Raw genomic sequence first — 18,444 nt, 5'->3', positions numbered from 1 at the left:
GTAAGATCCGGCAAACTCTTAGGTTTCATCGTCAGTAGCAAAGGTATTGAGGTTGATCCTGCCAAGGTCAAAGCCATTCAAGAAATGCCTATACCCCGTACCGAGAAACAAGTCAGAGGTGTCTTGGGACGTCTGAATTACATCGCCCGATTTATTGCCCACATGACTACTACTTGTGTGCCGATCTTCAAACTGTTGAAGAAAGATCAAGTGGAAAGGTGGAATGACAAATGCCAGTTAGCCTTTGACAAAATCAAAGAGTATCTCCAAAAACCGCCAATCTTGTTACCACCTGTGGAAGGAAGACCTCTGATAATGTACCTAACTGTGTTAGAAGATTCAATGGGGTGTGTACTGGGGCCACATGACGAGTCCGGCCGAAAGGAGCATGCAATCTACTATCTTAGCAAAAAGTTTACCGATTGTGAAACAAGATACTCACTACTCGAAAAAACTTGTTGTGCCTTAGCATGGGCGGCTCGCGGACTAAGACAGTATATGCTAAATCACACCACTTTCCTAATCTCCAAAATGGATCCTATCAAGTACGTGTTCGAAAAACCTGCTCTCTCTGGAAGAATAGCAAGATGGCAAATGATCTTAACAGAATATGACATTCAATACACTTCACAAAAAGCAATCAAAGGAAGTGTGGTAGCTGATCATCTGGCTCATCAAGCAGTGGATGATTATCAAGCATTGAACTTTGACTTCCCAGACGAAGACATTATGCTAATCAATGACTACGAACAACCAGGACCGGAAGAAGGACCCGAGCCAGGATCCCGATGGACTATGGTTTTTGACGGAGCTTCTAACGCACTTGGCAATGGCATCGGAGCTGTGATCATTTCTCCTGCAGGAGGTTATACACCATTCACTGCCAGATTATGCTTCAACTGCACTAACAATATAGCCGAGTACGAAGCATGTATTCTAGGTCTCAAAGCTGCAATCGATTTAAGAATCAAGTTCCTGGAGGTCTACGGAGACTCGGCCTTGGTAATTTACCAAGTCAAAGAGGAATGGGACACGAAGCACCCGAATCTAATTCCTTACAAAGAATATGTGCTGAGTCTGATTCCTTATTTCGAAGAAATCACTTTTGAACACATCCCGCGCGAGGAAAATCAACTAGCTGATGCCTTAGCTACCATGTCATCCATGTTCAAGGTCAGGTGGGACAACGAGGCGCCAATGATCACCATTTACAGATAAGACGAACCAGCCTATTGCAATAAGATCGATGCCGAAGGAACGGAAGAAAAACCATGGTTCCATGAAATAAAACGGTATCTCGAAGCTCAGGAGTACCCTGAAGGGGCATCCATTAACGACAGAAAGTTTCTAAGGAGGTTTGCTGCCAAATTCTTTCTAAGTAATGGGACCCTATACAAACGCAACCATGACTCGACTTTACTTCGTTGTGTAAACAAGAAGGAAGCGGAACAGATTATGGAAGACATACATGATGGTGCCTTTGGTACTCATTCAAGTGGACACACAATGGCTAAAAAGATCCTCAGAGCAGGGTATTACTGGTCTACCATGGAGACAGACTGCCATCATCATTCTAGAACCTGTCACAAATGCCAGATATATGCTGACAAAGTACATGTACCTCCAGTTCCGTTAAACATCCTGACGGCTCCTTGGCCTTTTGCAATGTGGGGTATTGATATGATTGGAGAAATCAAGCCTACTGCCTCCAACGGACATCACTTTATCCTGGTCGCTATTGATTACTTCACAAAGTGGGTAGAAGCAGCTTCATTTGCTTCTGTCACCAAGAATGTTGTGGCCCGATTTATCAAGCACAATCTCATTTGTCGGTATGGCATCCCTGAACGGATCATCACAGACAATGGCACAAATCTAAACAACAGAATGATTACTGAACTTTGCACACAGTTCAAGATCAAACATCATAATTCTTCTCCATATCGACCAGAGATGAATGGCGCAGTGGAAGCTGCCAATAAAAACATCAAGAAAATCATACAAAAGATGACAGTAACCTACAAAGACTGGCATGAGATGTTACCTTTTGCTCTTCATGGTTATCGCACATCTGCGCGTACTTCAACAGGGGCAACTCCATTTTCCTTAGTCTATGGTATGGAGGCAGTTCTTCCAATTGAAATTCAGATTCCTTCCCTAAGGATTATGAAAGAAGCCGATCTAGACGAAGACAATTGGATTCAGACCCGGTTGGACCAGATAAACTTGATTGATGAGAAGAGGCTCGCAGCTATTTGTCATGGTCAGTTGTACCAAAAACGTATGATCAAAGCCTTCAACAAGAAAGTCAAAAGTCAAGCATACCAAACTGGTGGCTTGGTTGTCAAACGCATCATCTTACCACAAGGTGATCCCAGGGGCAAGTGGACTCCCACTTATGAGGGACCATTCGTAATGAAGAAAATATTCTCCGGCGGTGTCATGTTGCTTACTACCATGGATGGCGAGGATTTCCCACACCCTGTGAATGCGGACATAGTCAAAAAGTACTCCGCTTAAAGAAAAGCTCGCTAAGTTGAAAACCTGAAAGGGCAACTTAGGCAAAAAAATGAGCGTCTCGGTGGATTGAAAACCCGAAAGGGCAATCCAGGCAAAAATTAGAGACTAAATAAATACTATCCCGGTAGGCTGAAAACCTGAAAAGGCAGCCTAGGCAAAAGTTAGGGAATAAAGCGTACAACTATGTTCCGTTCAGCTGCCTACTCACATTCAAGATTCAACACATCAAAGACACCGATCAGTCCAATTACTTTCTTCCAACAAGTGAGGGATGAGATGCTCGAAGACAGATTGGCAATAGCAGAATTGAAACTTGATTGGGTTGTTTTCACATAGCTATTTTCTTTATAAACTCTTTTTCAAAACTTTATGACAATTTCCTACTACTAGGATTTTTGTTTCCTTGTACTAATCAGCCTATCATGGCTCTTTTTCAAAAAATCAATGCATCTTATGCTCAAAATCAACATTTTCACTTTTTTCTGTTTTGAATACGTAAACGTCCCAATGATAATTTTGAATGAACATGTGCATTTGAATATGATTGATGTTTACCAAGGAAAAACAGGAATAGCATTCAGGTAATGTCCCAATCATTTGGACATCATCCTGAAACCAGCATCAGAAGAAAAATCTCCAACAGAGATGCATTTCTCAGCAAATTCCTCAATAAGATTTTTCTCTCCAACAAAGTGATTCGAGAAATCTTATTCCCCAGCAGGGCTATTCCAGATTGTTATCCCCAGAAGGTGTGGTCTCCACACCAGGACTTGGTCAAATAGTGCATCGGAGGATTATGCATCTTCCTCATTCCCACTTTAAAGGGCATCAAAATCAAAACTTTCCAATTACCGTTCATCCCCGAACGGTAGTCAAAGATCCTTCAATAGAGTACTGTTGAATGCAGTATAGGGCAAGCAACGAAAAAAGATTTGGAAATATTGATCCGGGAATTATCGTCCTCAGAGATGGAGAGATGCCATTCAACAGTTTCTATGATTTCGAACTTGGGTTTGAATGAGCAAAAAGTAAACAAAGATATAGACAGGAAAAGAATAAACACATTCTTAGAAGAGAAATAACTTATCAGGAATGTAAATATATTCACTCTTCACAAACATACACTTACCAACCCGTTATACTCAACCTACGATACTCATCTATGTCATCACGTATCTCTCACATAAGCGTCCATCTCTGAAGCACAAACGAGATCATCTCACAACTAAGGTTATCTCTAACGCGAAGTCGTGAGAACATCCGTATTCTCGCGTCGGCGATCTCTCGCGCGCCGCTTAAACACGAAAGCATTACGAACAGATACAAACGGTGAATGCTAGCTCTAAATCCATCTCTAAAGTTCAGAACCAACAGATTATCATTCTAGATAAGGATTCAAGAAGTTTATCTCTAAAGCACCCCAAATCCCCAGCATAGAGCAAAAATCCAGGATAACATCAACACAGATTTGTAAAGCAAGTTAAACATAACATTATAATCGGTAAATATACATAAGATTCAAGTAAATATACAAACAAAACCCAACCAAAGAGAAATTCACTAAGAAGAAGAGAAATGAACCGAAAATCCCCCGGTTTGTCAGCTCCGTTCGACGCTCAATCCACCCCCGATCATCCTTATGCAACCTCTGAAGTTGTTTTCTAAGCTAATTTTGATCTAAGAATGAAGTTGATGGTGTTGGGACTCAAAAACACCCAACCCATGACCTAAAAATGTGATTTTGGCCCCTTTTAACGAGCTGCTGTCTTAGCAGGTCCGCTTAGCGGACCCCCTCCGCTCAGCGGACTCAAAATCATCCAGACGCTGATTTGCTCCGCTGGAGCTCCGCTCAGCGGACCCCCTCCGCTTAGCGGAGTCTGCTAAAAACCAGATTTTGTTTTCGCCATAACTCGAGAACCGTAACTCCGAATTGTGCCCGGTTCAAAGCGTTGGAAAGCTTATTCAATGCTCTATCCAATAATGAATGAATGGAAACCAAAATGATGATTTTGGTCATCCTTATTTTGAGTATTTGGAAGTCCGCTTGACGGTGGCTAAGCGGGCTTTCACCAAAATTGCGAAATTGAAGCCGTGCCTTTGACACTTTATTCCTCAAGGCTCCAATAAGCATGAATACCTATAAAAACAAAGGAAAAACTATCAAATGGTATAAAAGTATATGAAAATACAACTATTCACAAAGTATACGTATTTATACATAAAACGGGGAATTATTCAAACGGTATTAACAAAAGTATCGATAAGTGCCACTATTTACATACTCAAAACATCGACATTTTGGCACTTATCAAACTCTCCCCAACTTGAAACTTTGTTTGTCCTCAAACAATGTCAAATAAATCAAATAATCAAAAGTAATAAACCAAAGAATTGTGAATCAACAAGTTTTGAAAAACAAAAACAAATGTATGGTTCAACACAAAAACGTATAAACAAAGTAAGTACTTACCACTATCCTACAACGACAACATGTAAACGAAACAAATCCTAAGTACAAAAAGCATACAAAACATTCTAAAACAATACAAGCTCACATCATGAATCACACCTAGCAAAAATTCATCAATGGATGAAGAACACACAAAGGTGAAGGACTCTTAACACTCATCCAACAATCTTGCAAACAAAAGATTAAATTATGCATTTATCTAAAAATCACATTGAATATACAAAAGCAAGAATCACAAGGGCTTTTCAAGGTTGTAATGTGGCTTGGTTAACAAACAAGGGATAAGTCCTAAGGCTAATCGAAACAAAAACTTGCCTAAACCTAAGGGAGTGATCAATCCACCAAAGATTCAAACAACAAAATCTCGATCAAACTTCTTTCTTATTCCAAGTTGTCACAACCAAAACACCATACTTATTAGCACAATTATTCACTTCTCTTTTCTTTTTCTTTTTCAAAACTTTTTCTCTTTTTTTTTTCTTTTCTTTTCTTTTCACTTTTTTTTCTTTTTTTTTTCTTTTCAACCTCATAGCAACAACCAAATAAGTACACAACCATTTCTCTCCCCAACTTGAATTCAACCACACCATCATATGAATACTCCCTACTTTCTAAGGCAAGGTAAAAATTCATACCAAAAATCATGGTTGAGGGTTCAAGAAAACAAAGAATCAATCATCCATGCAAAAATGAGAACTAAACACTCAAAGATAAGCATTTAGCAAATACAACATGGACATTGACAAAAAGGTTCAAAAGGGTTAACAAATGATCACACACTCACAAGGTGAATTGACTATTTGGTTTTGGTAGTTGTGCTCAAAATGAAACAAAATGCCTTGATCCTTTTCATGCTTTCATAAAATCAACATAAACAAAAGATTAAGCATAATAAAATCCAGTTAAAACAAAGATTGTGGCCTCCAGCATATGTAAACAATGGAAAGCTTCCTCACATTTATGGTTTGGGAACTAAAGTGATTCAATCAACAAGCAAGTAATGCAAAAGAATGAATGACATGGTAATTGTACAAATGAAAAGTTTCCTAAACATGCTATGCTATAGAAAGTGATAAATGAGTACCTTGAATGATACAACTTCAAAAACAATATCCTACCATACATCTGCAAGTTGAAACACTCAAGCTTTGGAAAATCACCTCAAAAATCTTTGAATCACCGAACAAAATTTGAGTACAAACAACCAACAAAAGAATTAGAAAAACAAAACTAATATATACTATTAATTAGCCTTGGTGAGAATGGGAAAAGGAGTGAACCAAGTGGAATAGGAACCCCACTAGTACAAAGCAAGAAAACAAAATTTTACTGTCATCGCTTAGCGGAGCTAGGCTCGCTTAGCGGATGACAGAAAAACCAGAAAAATCAGAACTGCAATAGTTGTTCCAATTTTCTTCCACTTCACCTAATTGCTTTGCTCTGGCTTAAATCTTTTTCTTACACTTTTTCATAAACCTTCAAAAAGGCTACGCTCATTTACGAGCTAAAGTCCTTATTTCTCTTCTTCTACATTTCTGAAACTTTTGGCTTCAAAACTAAAGAGCAAAGCAATTAAGAGCCCATGGAGAACCATGGATGCAAAGGGTGCCTTACACCTTCCCTTTGCATAAATTACCCCCCGAACTCAGTTTTTATTTAAAAGGTTTTTCCTGTTCTTTTAGCCTTTCTGATAATTTGGATAAAATAAAAGTCGGTGGCGACTCTTGCTTACCGCGACATTTCAATAAAGTCAGTTCACCGTATTACACCGTATTTTGAAGGCGAGGTATGTGGATGTGAATTTAAGGGCTACCTTTTGTGTCAAGAACAAATCAAAGGATCGGTCATCTTCGGTGTGGTGGGCGGATATTTCATCGATGGAGAACAAAATACCGGCGGATTATTTTGCTAACAATTGTTTTTTTCATGTAGGTATTGGCCATTCTATTTCTTTTTGGCATGCCCATTGGTTGGAAGAGGGCATTTTAAAGGATCTTTTCCAGTATATGTGTAGCATTTCTCTCTTGCAAGATGCCTCTATTGGTGCTATGGGAGGTTGGAAGGATGGGTGTTAGATTTGGAGCGACTATGGTATCGCGATTCCCACTGTCACGGATTTACACGCTGCTGCCCCCAACAGTATCGGTACAGCCTCTTCCCCTAACAGCGATGGTTCAGCCGCTGCAACCACCAGTTTTGCGCCGCCTACAGCCCCGGTGGCTCCTGGACCGGCTGCTACCTTGGCTCATCTTTTATCGCAGGCCGATTTAAAGCTGGAACAGCAGGATACAGCTTATTGGAAGCAAGAGGAGGATGGAGTTTTTTATGTTTCTTCTTGCTATTATGTCTTGTCTAGAAGACATATTCCTTTTGGACCGGCAAATCGTTATGATTCGGTGTTTGAACATATTTGGAAGGCGGAGGTTCCTCTAAAGGTTAAAGCGTTCAGATTGAGGAGTTTTCTCAACAAAATCCCAACTAAAGACTTGCTTTTGAATAGAGGTATCCTTAATTCCTCTTCGAATTTAGATTGTGTTCTTTGTGAAGAATTAAATGAGACTTTGCTTCATTCTTTTTTGCTTTGTCGCAATGTCGCTATTGTTTGGAAGGAGATGGCCGAGTGGATAGGATTGAATTTTAATAGCATTGATGATTTTAAGGAGAATTTCTGGTATTGGAGCAATTTTTGTCGCGCAAAGAAGGTTAAAAGAGGAATAGAGGGAATTGTTTGGTTAGCCATTATTTGGAGCATCTGGTTGTGTAGGAATGATATAGTTTTCAACAACTCGTCTTGGAATTCAAAAGATGTGGAGTGGAGTTGTAAAGCTCTAATTTGGAGATGGTCGTATATCGGGAAAATTACGCATTCCAATTATAATTTCTATGAATTTAGCAATAACTCATTGTTTTACTTAAATTAAAATTCAATAGGAGTGTAATTTTCTTTGTAAGGAGTTAAACCTTGTACTTTGTTCTTGGTTGGTTGCTTAATAATAAATTTCTTGCTTTAAAAAAAAATAATATAATTTTCATTAGAGTTTTAAAACTCCAGAAACAAGAAAAATACCATTTTCAATAACACCTACTCTATCTTAACATCCATCTAAGATAAAAGTAAGAAGTCTTTTATGTTGTAGTGTCTAGTTATTGGTATTCAAGAAAAAAAAAACTATAATCCATACAAATATTTCTTTGATCGATATAATTTATTAACCTAAAAAAAACTATATTTCGAATTTCTTTTAAAAGTCTCGAAATAATGGTAGTATGATAGTCAAAAATTGCTTGGATATTATTATCAGTAGTAATATTAAGTCATTATTATTAACTTTATTCTCTATTTGTCAAATTAAAGTGATAAGGGCATCTAATATAATCTTGATCTATAGTGTAAACAAAAAAATTATTTACAATTTTACATATAAAAGTTTGAAGTCCGACATTTGCTATATGATTTTGCGTTTTAGATGATTTTCTTATCAATAAAATTCACTAAAGAACAAATTGTTCTAAAGGATAATTTAGTGTCATTGTTAACAAGTGGATCCGTGCTAATAAAAAAATTAATCTCTCCAGGCAAAATTAATATTACAAAATCATGAAATTAACAAAAAAAAAATTAAAATATTATAATTGATAGTGAATAACCACTTCAAGATACATAAATCTATTCATGACGAGGATAGGAAACAAAGGTCTAAAAATTGTAAATATAATGTAATCACAACTATTAATCAGTATGAATTATTTTTCTAAGATCCACTCTCCATAAATCCATTCATGATGGCCTCTAATCTGATCGCAAGGATAGTAAATCATCTGATCAGTAGTGTTAAAATACACTTTGTAATAATAATAATCTTCGTAGAGAGTCTTCTCACTAGTAATTTCTCCTAACCACCAACCATCGTTATCAAAAACATCAACTTTTTGTTTTAAATGGAATTCAGGTGGATTGCGAACACGCGGCGGTAATGGGCGGAGCTCTCTTCGATGGATTGTTTCATTGAGAGGTCCAGACTCATCATCTGACAACAAATTCTCATAACGAATCATAAATTTTTCATTTTGAAGACACGAAACAATTGTGGCTTTATAGTAAGAACCAACGAATCCTTGTTCTCTACTGCATACTTCTACTTTGTCTCCAATGTTGTAGTTGACTCTTTTCATTGGAGGACGCATGATTATGATTGCACAAGAATAAGAATTCAAGGGAAAAATAAAAAGCAATAGTATAACTTGTTTTTGTGGGTAAGAAGAAAAACACAAAGGTTTCTTATATAGTGAAAAGATTGAGTGTTTGTGTTTGAGATTATGTTATTTTTACGGCTTAAATGTATAAAATAGATTTTTTGAGATTAAGATTTGTTTACATAGATTTTTTGATATTAAGATTTGTTTAAACAAATTTTTTTTGCTAGGTTGTGTATATATAAAAGATTTTTTGAGATTAAGATTTGTTTAAATAGTCAACAACATTTATTAAATAGATTTAATTCGCTTAAGAATAATCTGTTTAACAGCGTTTTTTATTAGGGTGATAATTATCTTATAATTAAATTTATTATTATGAAAGAGAAAAATCTGTGTAAAATATTACTATCGTAACAAATAAAATGCACTTCTCTTATATTAAGAGTGCTTATTATCTTATCATTAAATTTATTATTAAAAAAGATTGAGAGAAATCCGTTAATTATTCAATTATTGTTAATGTTCCATATCAAGATACCAGAATCGCAATTAATTAATTAAACAAATTTCTAGATCATGATTTCAGATAAAAATAATCTTTGAGAGTTGTGGTAATCCATTGGTTATTTGGCTTCTCAAATGAAATATCTAGATAATACTTTTTTTGTTTTGAAGGAATAATACTTAGTTTAAAGTTCAAGTCATATAGTCCTAATATTAATATTTGTTTTCGAGTCCCATAATATCTATAGCTATGATTATACAAACAAGAGATTTAACAAATTCACATAATGAATTAAAAAAAAAAGTGTATAATTTAATCCTGTTTATTTTCAGATCGGTTTGTATTTATATATAACCAAAGTATAATGATAAAAAATTATTAATATCAATATTATAAAAATGCAATAGAATAATATACTTTATATAAAATAAAATAAATAAAAATTATTGTTTATAAATGACATGCAAAAAATAAGTTCATTAGTGACGTGAATTTCACGTCACAACAAGCAAAATTACGTCACAAAATAATTCTTGCGACGTGACTACTTATATCGCAGGAGAGAGGATGACAACTAAGTCGTGACTACTTACCTCTTCTTCAATTTCTTTCCATTAATCTTCTTCAATATTTTCCAAACCACTTCAATGTGCTTCAATTTTTACAAAACAAGTTAAACAAAAAAATTAGTTAGAAAATATAATAAACATTTATCAAAATTATATAAATATATGAAAGATAAATAATATAAAATAATTACTTTGTGCAAAAATTATGAAATAGAAGTTTGAGTATTTGAAGGAATGAAAGAGAAAAATATAAAGGAAGGAGGAAACGAATGGAAGAAGGAGAAGGAATTATAAGAAATTTGGGAACAAGTAATATGGGAAACAAGGCCACGCAGCGACGTGAATTTCATGACGCAACTTTGCCACGTGTAATTCATGTCGCAACTTGTCCAACGGTCAAAATTTTTAATGCCTTGACTGCACAAACTTTGAACCAAGTCAAGTCTGGGTCAGATGTTTTCCCTAAAAAATGTTATGACGTGAATACCACGTCACAAGAATTTTTCAAAATTTAAAAAATCCCTCCATCTGAATGTTAGAGCATTTTTACTTTTTTATATTAATTTTATGGTAGCGACGTGAATGCCACGTCACAATTTTTTTTTATAAAAAAATACTGCCTCCCACCATGTTAATGTTATCTTTATTGTTTAATTAATAAAAATAGTAGTGACGTGAATATCACGTCGCAAATACCTTTTTTTTAGGCACGTGATAATCACGTCACAACTTCACTGTGGCTAGGGAGAGGTTTTCTTGTTGTGTGAAATTGAAACATGTGAAAATTCATCATTTAAAGTTTTGCTAGAGTTTCATGGTTTGATTAGATAACTTGTGTTTGCAAGTCTTACATGGTTTGCTATGAACCCTTCATTATCTACAAATCTCAAGCACATCATAAGCCTTTCGCCAAAGTCCTCCAAAATCCATGTGATATTTCTACTACTAATTTTTTAAAAACTTATTTAAAGGGAAATTGTTTGACGATTAAAATACCAAAAGTATCATATAAGGCATTCCTTGAGAGATGCAATAATAACTTACATGGGATATTGATTACAAATAAAGGTAGTGTACCTTTGAAAACTATAAAACTCTGTCGCTTCTATCACAAGATGACACCTTTAGTATGTGGTTATTGTTAATTCTTATTCTAGTCTCGAGATGATCTTAAATAGATTTAGAGTGTTGGAACGTGAAATATAACACCATCAATGTTGCAATTACTAGCATGGACACCCGATTTTTGACTAGAAAACCTAAATATTACAAATGTTAAGTGTGATTATGGTTGGATGGATTTCCATTGGTGCAAAGGGATCATACTACCCTTTTATCTATCTCCTCAAGCATTGGAACTCCTCTATCCATTTATAATTTCACAAGGAGAATGACAATGAGATATTTTGTGGGTGTTCTACTAGTCTTAAACACGGTAGAAATGTTGTCTGATCGTATCTTGTTTGAAAGAGAAGGATATGTGTTCTTTGTTAAGAAGAAGTATTTTGTTGAGATGGAGTATGAATGATTGTCTTTGTTTTGTGGCCACTGGCCATTGCACATATGTAGTAATTAACAAATAGGAGTGCTGGAAATCGAAAGGAAAACATGTTGAGAATCCAACAAATAAAATTAGGGATGTTCATTGGTGTGGGTCGATCCACGAACCCGTCGGCCAAAAGTACCAAGACATTATTAAGCATTACAAGTTTTTCCAACTCAAGCTAAGCCAAAAAGAAAATAAAGAAAGCATAAAAATAACAATTATTTAACTAAAGAATAATCAACTTGATCTTTTACATTTCTAAAACACCAATCAAAGAAAAGATGTCTGAATACAAATAGTTGCTTATCATTATTAAATTACAAGTTTTTTTAACTAGAGCAAAGCCAAAAAGATAAGACGAAAAACATAAATACTCCTAACAAAGAAATGTTTAAAAATCACAAATCTCAAACTCATATACCACCTTTAGATATAATACATGGATTGAATCAAGGATCGAGTTAATAAGGAAAACTTCTCCTGTCAAGATTACATACCAATTACTGTTGAATGCAGTATAGGGCAAGCAACAAACAAGATTTGGAAATATTGATCCGGGAATTATCGTCCATAGAGATGGAGAGATGCCATTCAACAGTTTCTACGGTTTCGAACTTGGGTTTGAATGAGAAAAAAATAAACAAAGATATAGACAGTAAAAGAATAAACACATTCTTAGAAGAGAAATAACTTATCAGGAATGTAAATATATTCACTCTTCACAAACATACACTTACCAACCCGTTATACTCAACCTACGATACTCATCTATGTCATCACGTATCTCTCACATAAGCGTCCATCTCTGGAGCACAAACGAGATCATCTCACAACTAAGGTTATCTCTAACGCGAAGTCACGAGAACATCCGTATTCTCGCGTCGGCGATCTCTCGCGCCGCTCAAACACGAAAGCATTAAGTACAGATATCCACAGTGAATGCTAGCGCTAAATCTATCTCTAGAGTTCAAAACCAACAGATTATCATCCTAGATAAGGATTCGAGAAGTTTATCTCTAAAGCACCCCAAATCCCCAGCATAGAGCAAAAATCCAGAACAACATCAACACAGATTTGTAAAGCAAGTTAAACATAACATTATAATCGGTAAATATACATAAGATTCGAGTAACTATACAAACAAACCCAACACAAAAGAAATACACAGAGAATAGAGAAGATAAACCAAACATCTCGCGGGTTGTCAGCTCCGGTTGATGAGAAATCCACCTCCGATCTTCCAAGTGCATGACCCGGTGTTGTTTTCTAAGCTAATCTTGATCTAAGAATGAAAATGATGGAGTTGGAACCAAAAACTCTCCAAAACCATAACCCTAAAATGGTTCAAATGAAAGAATATAAAGACAATTTCTGCTACGGCCGCTTAGCGGCCAAATCCCGCTTAGCGGACTACACGTATTACAAAAATATCAAGAACAGTAAACAGGCCTCCGCTCAGCGGCCAGACCCGCCGCTTAGCGGCCAGGGAAAATTGGTTCGCCCCTGGAAAGCGCGCTTAGAGGCTGCTCAGCGGCGCTCTCTGCACAAAACTTGCTTATTTGATCCAAAATCGCGCAATCGGAGCCGTGCCTTCGACACTTTATTCCTCGAGGCTCCAATAAGCATGAATACCTATAAAAACAAAGGAAAAACTATTAATCGGTATATAAAACATATGAAAACTAAATAATGTGAATATATACACAAAAGTGGGGATTTTATTACAAAAACGGAATGAATAGAACCGATAAGTGCCACAATTATATACTCAAAATAACAACATTTTGGCACTTATCAATTACTCCATGAGTGAAGCCTACTATTTTTAAGTCAAATAAAAGGATCTCATGTGGACTCTTTTCAAGGGTTGACACCAACCCAAAGGCTAAGACATTTAAAAGGAATAGGCTTGTGTTTACAATGAAGAAAAGTTTTTGTCAGTGTCATAAAGGTTGGCTCAAACATTCATTATTATGAGACTAATTTTTCCAAAGTACACCCATGCCTCAAAAGGACCCATAGTCTCGTTCCTTTATCCCTAAAAGAAATAGGAACGGGACTATGGGTCTTTTTTATTAAGCCCCCATTGAATATTAATTTCTTATGTGAGACTGTCCTTAACTAGGACGGAAAGATTCATAGATAAGATACAAACACACATTGAAGCATGACATTCACCTCAAAATCTGAATCTACTCAACATGTAGTCCCGAAAATTCCAATAAACATGGTCGTAATCCTTTTAAAATTCGACTTTAAAAACAAGACAACCTATTCTAGATTTCCTATCCAAATCAACAAGCTTATTCACTGTCATTATCCCATCAACTAGTTCTATTCCTTTGATAAAAACATGTCGGTTGGGGATATAAGTTTATTCATGGTATAAGATAATTTAGTCCCCACTACATTCGCCGACTTTATACAAATATTCAACCAAAGAAAGTCCCTAAATGTTTTGAAGTCAACCTAAGGAGTAAGGGAGATAAATTAAGATAAGTTATTATTTAGAGACGCTAGGAAAAATAATTGATCAAACATAATCCCGGCATAAGTCATAAGAAAATGCCACAACCTCTTAAAAAAAGGAAAAATTAAAATCATTCAAGCATTAGCTCTTATTTCCACTACATAAGCAACCACCTAGTCAACCAGAATAAGGAGGAAAGGAGATGAAAAAACTAAGATATCCTCAAAAGAGAAAGTCTTGAACCCAACCCCATCAAGGTTTGGCGTATCAAAAGATATGGTTACCAAAACTAGTTAGTGAAATACATTATCACATCTTCTCGCACGTTAGACATTTCTTTCGCCAAAATGTTCTTGACACAAAGAACCAAAATAGATCAAGCCGATAAATATTAGATGTAAAAGACTTGATACTCCATTGGTTGTTTGAATAACGAAAAAAACCAACAATGATCAATTGAGACTTCACCCAAACACCTTAGTCGTTGACAAAACTGAAGTGCTCTAAAGACTCCAAACAATTGATAAAAACTCGTTATCCATGTCTACTCATGCTTGAACATTGAACTAAACTAAATAACAATTACACATCATAAACAACCACCCTTAACAGAAAGCCAAATGTAATCATTTGTTACATCAATCCACGACAACACAATCATCGAAATAAATAATAACTTATAATCATATCCTATTTTTCTACAATGAACAAAACTGCAAATGAAACGAATTTCAGTAACAATGTTAAAAAAAATTCAACAAATGACATAACTATATAAAATTTTCAAACCCTTTATTGTTTAGTTCAATGCACACCAAAATTTTCACCACATGATTGTAGAATTTGTCTAAGTGGATTAATAGAGGAACTTCTAGGGTGTTGTGAAAATAGAGTCGAAGGAAGTGTTTTAAATCCAAATTATAATATTAGGTATGACTTTTACCCTTTTTATATCTCAAATATTGGTTTACCAAATCCTTCATCACAATAAATTCTACATCTCCAAATAAAAAACTCAAATGTTGATTCAATAATATCAGAAAACCCTTTTTACCTTTCCTACAATTGTTCTAGTAACAAAACCTTCACTTTTAACAACACTTTCAAAGTTCACTTGACAACCCTCTTTTCTTACTTCTCATCTAATGCCAAAGAAAACTTTATTTTATAAAGCTCAAGTGGAAAATACAGCTTTCAGGATCTTCATCTGCCATGGTGATGGAGTTATTCTACCTAGGAGTTGGAATCATTAAGGGTTTGTTACAACCTTGCTAGGGTAAAGAAGGCGGGACTCGAGAAGGATTCTCTTAAGATGCATGGTCGCCTGAATTGGGCACCCATCTTGTCTAACGAATGGCGTCTTCAAGGATCATCGACTGAATTATTTTGGCAGTTAGAGAGATTGCATCTCTCATTTTTCGAGGTTATGTAAGAGAGCAAGCTAAATGGGAGGAAAGCTTAAAGAAAGGAGAAAAAATTCTTCGAGGCCAACGGGCTGCGTTAGATGCTTAGTTCCAGGAATTTTCTAATAACGACCTCTTGAAATAGGATGTCATCTAGAGTGTTGATCGATAAAATAGCAAGTGTACTATTTTGCCTCTGTAGTAATAAAGGGAAAATTCCCCGAATATCGATCTCAAGGACTGCGTGATATTATAGAGTTAGTAGCACTTCAATTAAACAAAAAGCCTTGGGGTTTTGGTTTTTGTGATTACAAATTAAATTGCAAATAAACTTAAAAAGGTTGATTTGGCCAAATATGAGTAACATGCCAGGGTAGGTGTGTGCATTAACATGTAACAATTCTGAACCCTTATTTCATTAACAAAGTTCAACTTATCAATTACCGGTTCTTAAGGGTATTTGCTCCTAAGTCCTTAGTGGGCAAACCTTTGAACATTGAAATCCTAATCCCAAAGTCCTTTGAAATTAGTGATCAAATCAAATATTATTATAATCAAGAACAATCCGGTTACTATAAGGTATCCCTAGTCCTAGGTGATATCTACTATGATATAATGGTATAAAAACCCTAACAATGGAGGTCAATCCTAATTGTCAGTCATAAATCAATCCAGTTGGTCCGACGAGGAAAGCATTAAAAACCTTATACCATTAAATTGAATGTAAAAGAGAAATATGTTATTGAAATTCGGAATTCAAAATCATCACAAATGTTAATCAGGGACACCCCCCTAGCATTGGGGGGTTTAGCTACTCATATCATCCAAAGAAATTACAAAGATATCAAATAAAGACATTACAATAGAGATGATGAACTTTGATCTTCAATGGCTTCCGCTCATGAGAGTTCTCCGTTCTTCTCCAATTGTATAGGCTTCTTCTCTCAATCCTCCAATTCTTCGTGTGGCAAAAAAAAGATCCCTAATTCATCTTGAAAGCTCTCCTAAATAGTGCAGACTCACTTAAGTTGGTTGGAAATACCAAAAACACCCTTGCAGGCAAACCACTGAACAAAATCATAAAATTCACTGAAATCAGCGTCAAACCCAACACGGGCCGTGTTGAGCAACACGGGCACCCGTGTTGGTCCCCTGGTATATTTATTTTTATTGATTGGTCCCAGACTTAGCAACACGGGCCGTGTTGAGCAACACGGGCACCCGTGTTGCACCACTGTTTTTTCCTTTCTCTCAAACTTTGCTCCCAGCTCTCTTCCTGACACGGCCCGTGTTGGACAACACGGCCACCCGTGTCAGGCCTCCTGTAGCATGTTTTCTAAACTTCCTCAAAACTTCCGAGTTTCGCACTGATTTACTCCGATTTCTCCATATGAACCTGAAAACATTAAAACACACAACCAAAGCATAAAATGACCAATAATAACATAAAGCACTAAATAAAATAACTTGAAGATACTTAAAAACAACGGTAAATATATGTGTGAAAACCACTGATCAAACTCCCCCAAACTTAAACCGTTGCTTGACCTCAAGCGACACTTACAAAAGTTAATGACCTTCAAAGCACACGGTGTTCATACGTGAGATATCCGTCTGTATTGATCAAGAAACAGTGATTTGGCATTCACATGACGCGACGAGTTTTGTTACCACATTAATCCTCAAGCTCCCGTTTCGGATACCTCTCCAACTATGCTTTGCACTTAAGTCTCTTTCCGATTTTCCTCCTCTTTCATTCGGACAATCATATTAAGGCACTGCATTTCTTATAATAATCATCCCTGCATGAGACGGATCAAGGCTTCTTATTATTTTTTCTGGCACCAAACTAGCAGCATTGGCTACTTTTTATTACCGATGAAATTTTCAAACCTTGCAGTTATATATTGTCCTTTTAGACGACGTTTGGGGATCAATCTCCTTTGGGCTGAATAACCGGGTGAGGGTTACCCAACTTAGAGAGCCGATTGCCTTTTACCGCCTTTTCATCATTTGGTGCCAACTTTATATCTCCTTTTTTTTTCTCAACCAGCCATCATGCAAGTGAATCCGAATTATGCCAGACTGTATCAATAAACTACTCGAGAAGTACTTCTCAGGAGACAAGTACTATGGTGCAAATCTACACGTTAGACTCGTATCTCTTTCAGGGAACCAAGGGTGCTTAAACAAACCTCTTGTCACATTATTCCGCACTTCCTGTCCTCAAACAATCCTCGCTTCATCTCTATATACTATTCCCGATCGCTCTTTAGGATCAAAACTTCTTCAACAAAAATTTAAAATTTCAATAAAAATTTGGGCAGAATTCACTTTATGGTTTCACATCATACCAATAACATAAAACTAACATAAAAATAAAATGCACAGAGAAGAGCCTCCCCCAAACTTGAACTAAACATTGACCTCAATGTTTCAGAACGAGTTCGAGAGAGGTGACTCACAGAGGGTAATGCACTCTCATGATCACTTCCAAGCTTTCACCAGAGACGTCCTCTTTTATTTCCTGAAAATAAAATAAACAAACAGAGAAATTAATTATTAAAACCGTGGGCTGCCTCCCACGAAGCGCTTCGTTTAACGTCGCATGGCTCGATGGTCCATTACCCTTTATTATGGAGGGTATTTCCTTTTCCAAACCTTGTTGCTTGTCACTTTCGCAACCACTAACTCATGAAGACGAAAAGCATTCACCGCTTTTCTCTTTAATTTACTTCCCACATTCTTCTTCTTTCCTTGCTCT

General features: G+C 36.1%; 2 protein-coding genes across 2 annotated transcripts; one reads left to right on the top strand and one right to left on the bottom strand.

Moving 5' to 3' along the window:
• The first annotated feature begins 6,867 nt into the window (after positions 1 to 6,867).
• On the top strand, positions 6,868 to 7,911 carry LOC131603867 (uncharacterized). Its single transcript, XM_058876308.1, has 2 exons — positions 6,868 to 6,918; positions 7,066 to 7,911. The coding sequence occupies exons 1-2, from the start codon at positions 6,868 to 6,870 to the stop codon at positions 7,909 to 7,911; spliced, it is 897 nt and encodes a 298-aa protein (XP_058732291.1).
• An 823-nt stretch (positions 7,912 to 8,734) lies between these two features.
• LOC131603823 (protein AGENET DOMAIN (AGD)-CONTAINING P1-like) lies at positions 8,735 to 9,175 on the bottom strand. The gene has a single exon (XM_058876258.1). It carries the CDS (start codon positions 9,173 to 9,175, stop codon positions 8,735 to 8,737), a length of 441 nt encoding a protein of 146 aa, XP_058732241.1.
• Between the last annotated feature and the right edge of the window lie 9,269 nt (positions 9,176 to 18,444).

The sequence above is a fragment of the Vicia villosa genome, linkage group LG5, assembly GCF_029867415.1.
Source record: "Vicia villosa cultivar HV-30 ecotype Madison, WI linkage group LG5, Vvil1.0, whole genome shotgun sequence".
Taxonomy (NCBI): Eukaryota; Viridiplantae; Streptophyta; class Magnoliopsida; order Fabales; family Fabaceae; genus Vicia; species Vicia villosa.
Note: the sequence above shows the minus strand (reverse complement) of the source record. Positions and strands in the feature narration are given on the sequence as shown.

Bases quoted from the DNA above. Each gene is read 5' to 3' on its own strand.
- LOC131603867 (XM_058876308.1), top strand. From the start codon at position 6,868: ATGGAGAACAAAATACCGGCGGATTATTTTGCTAACAATTGTTTTTTT. The intron at 6,919-7,065 runs GTAGGTATTGGC...GATGGGTGTTAG, and splicing joins CTAACAATTGTTTTTTTCAT to ATTTGGAGCGACTATGGTAT.
- LOC131603823 (XM_058876258.1), bottom strand. From the start codon at position 9,175: ATGCGTCCTCCAATGAAAAGAGTCAACTACAACATTGGAGACAAAGTA.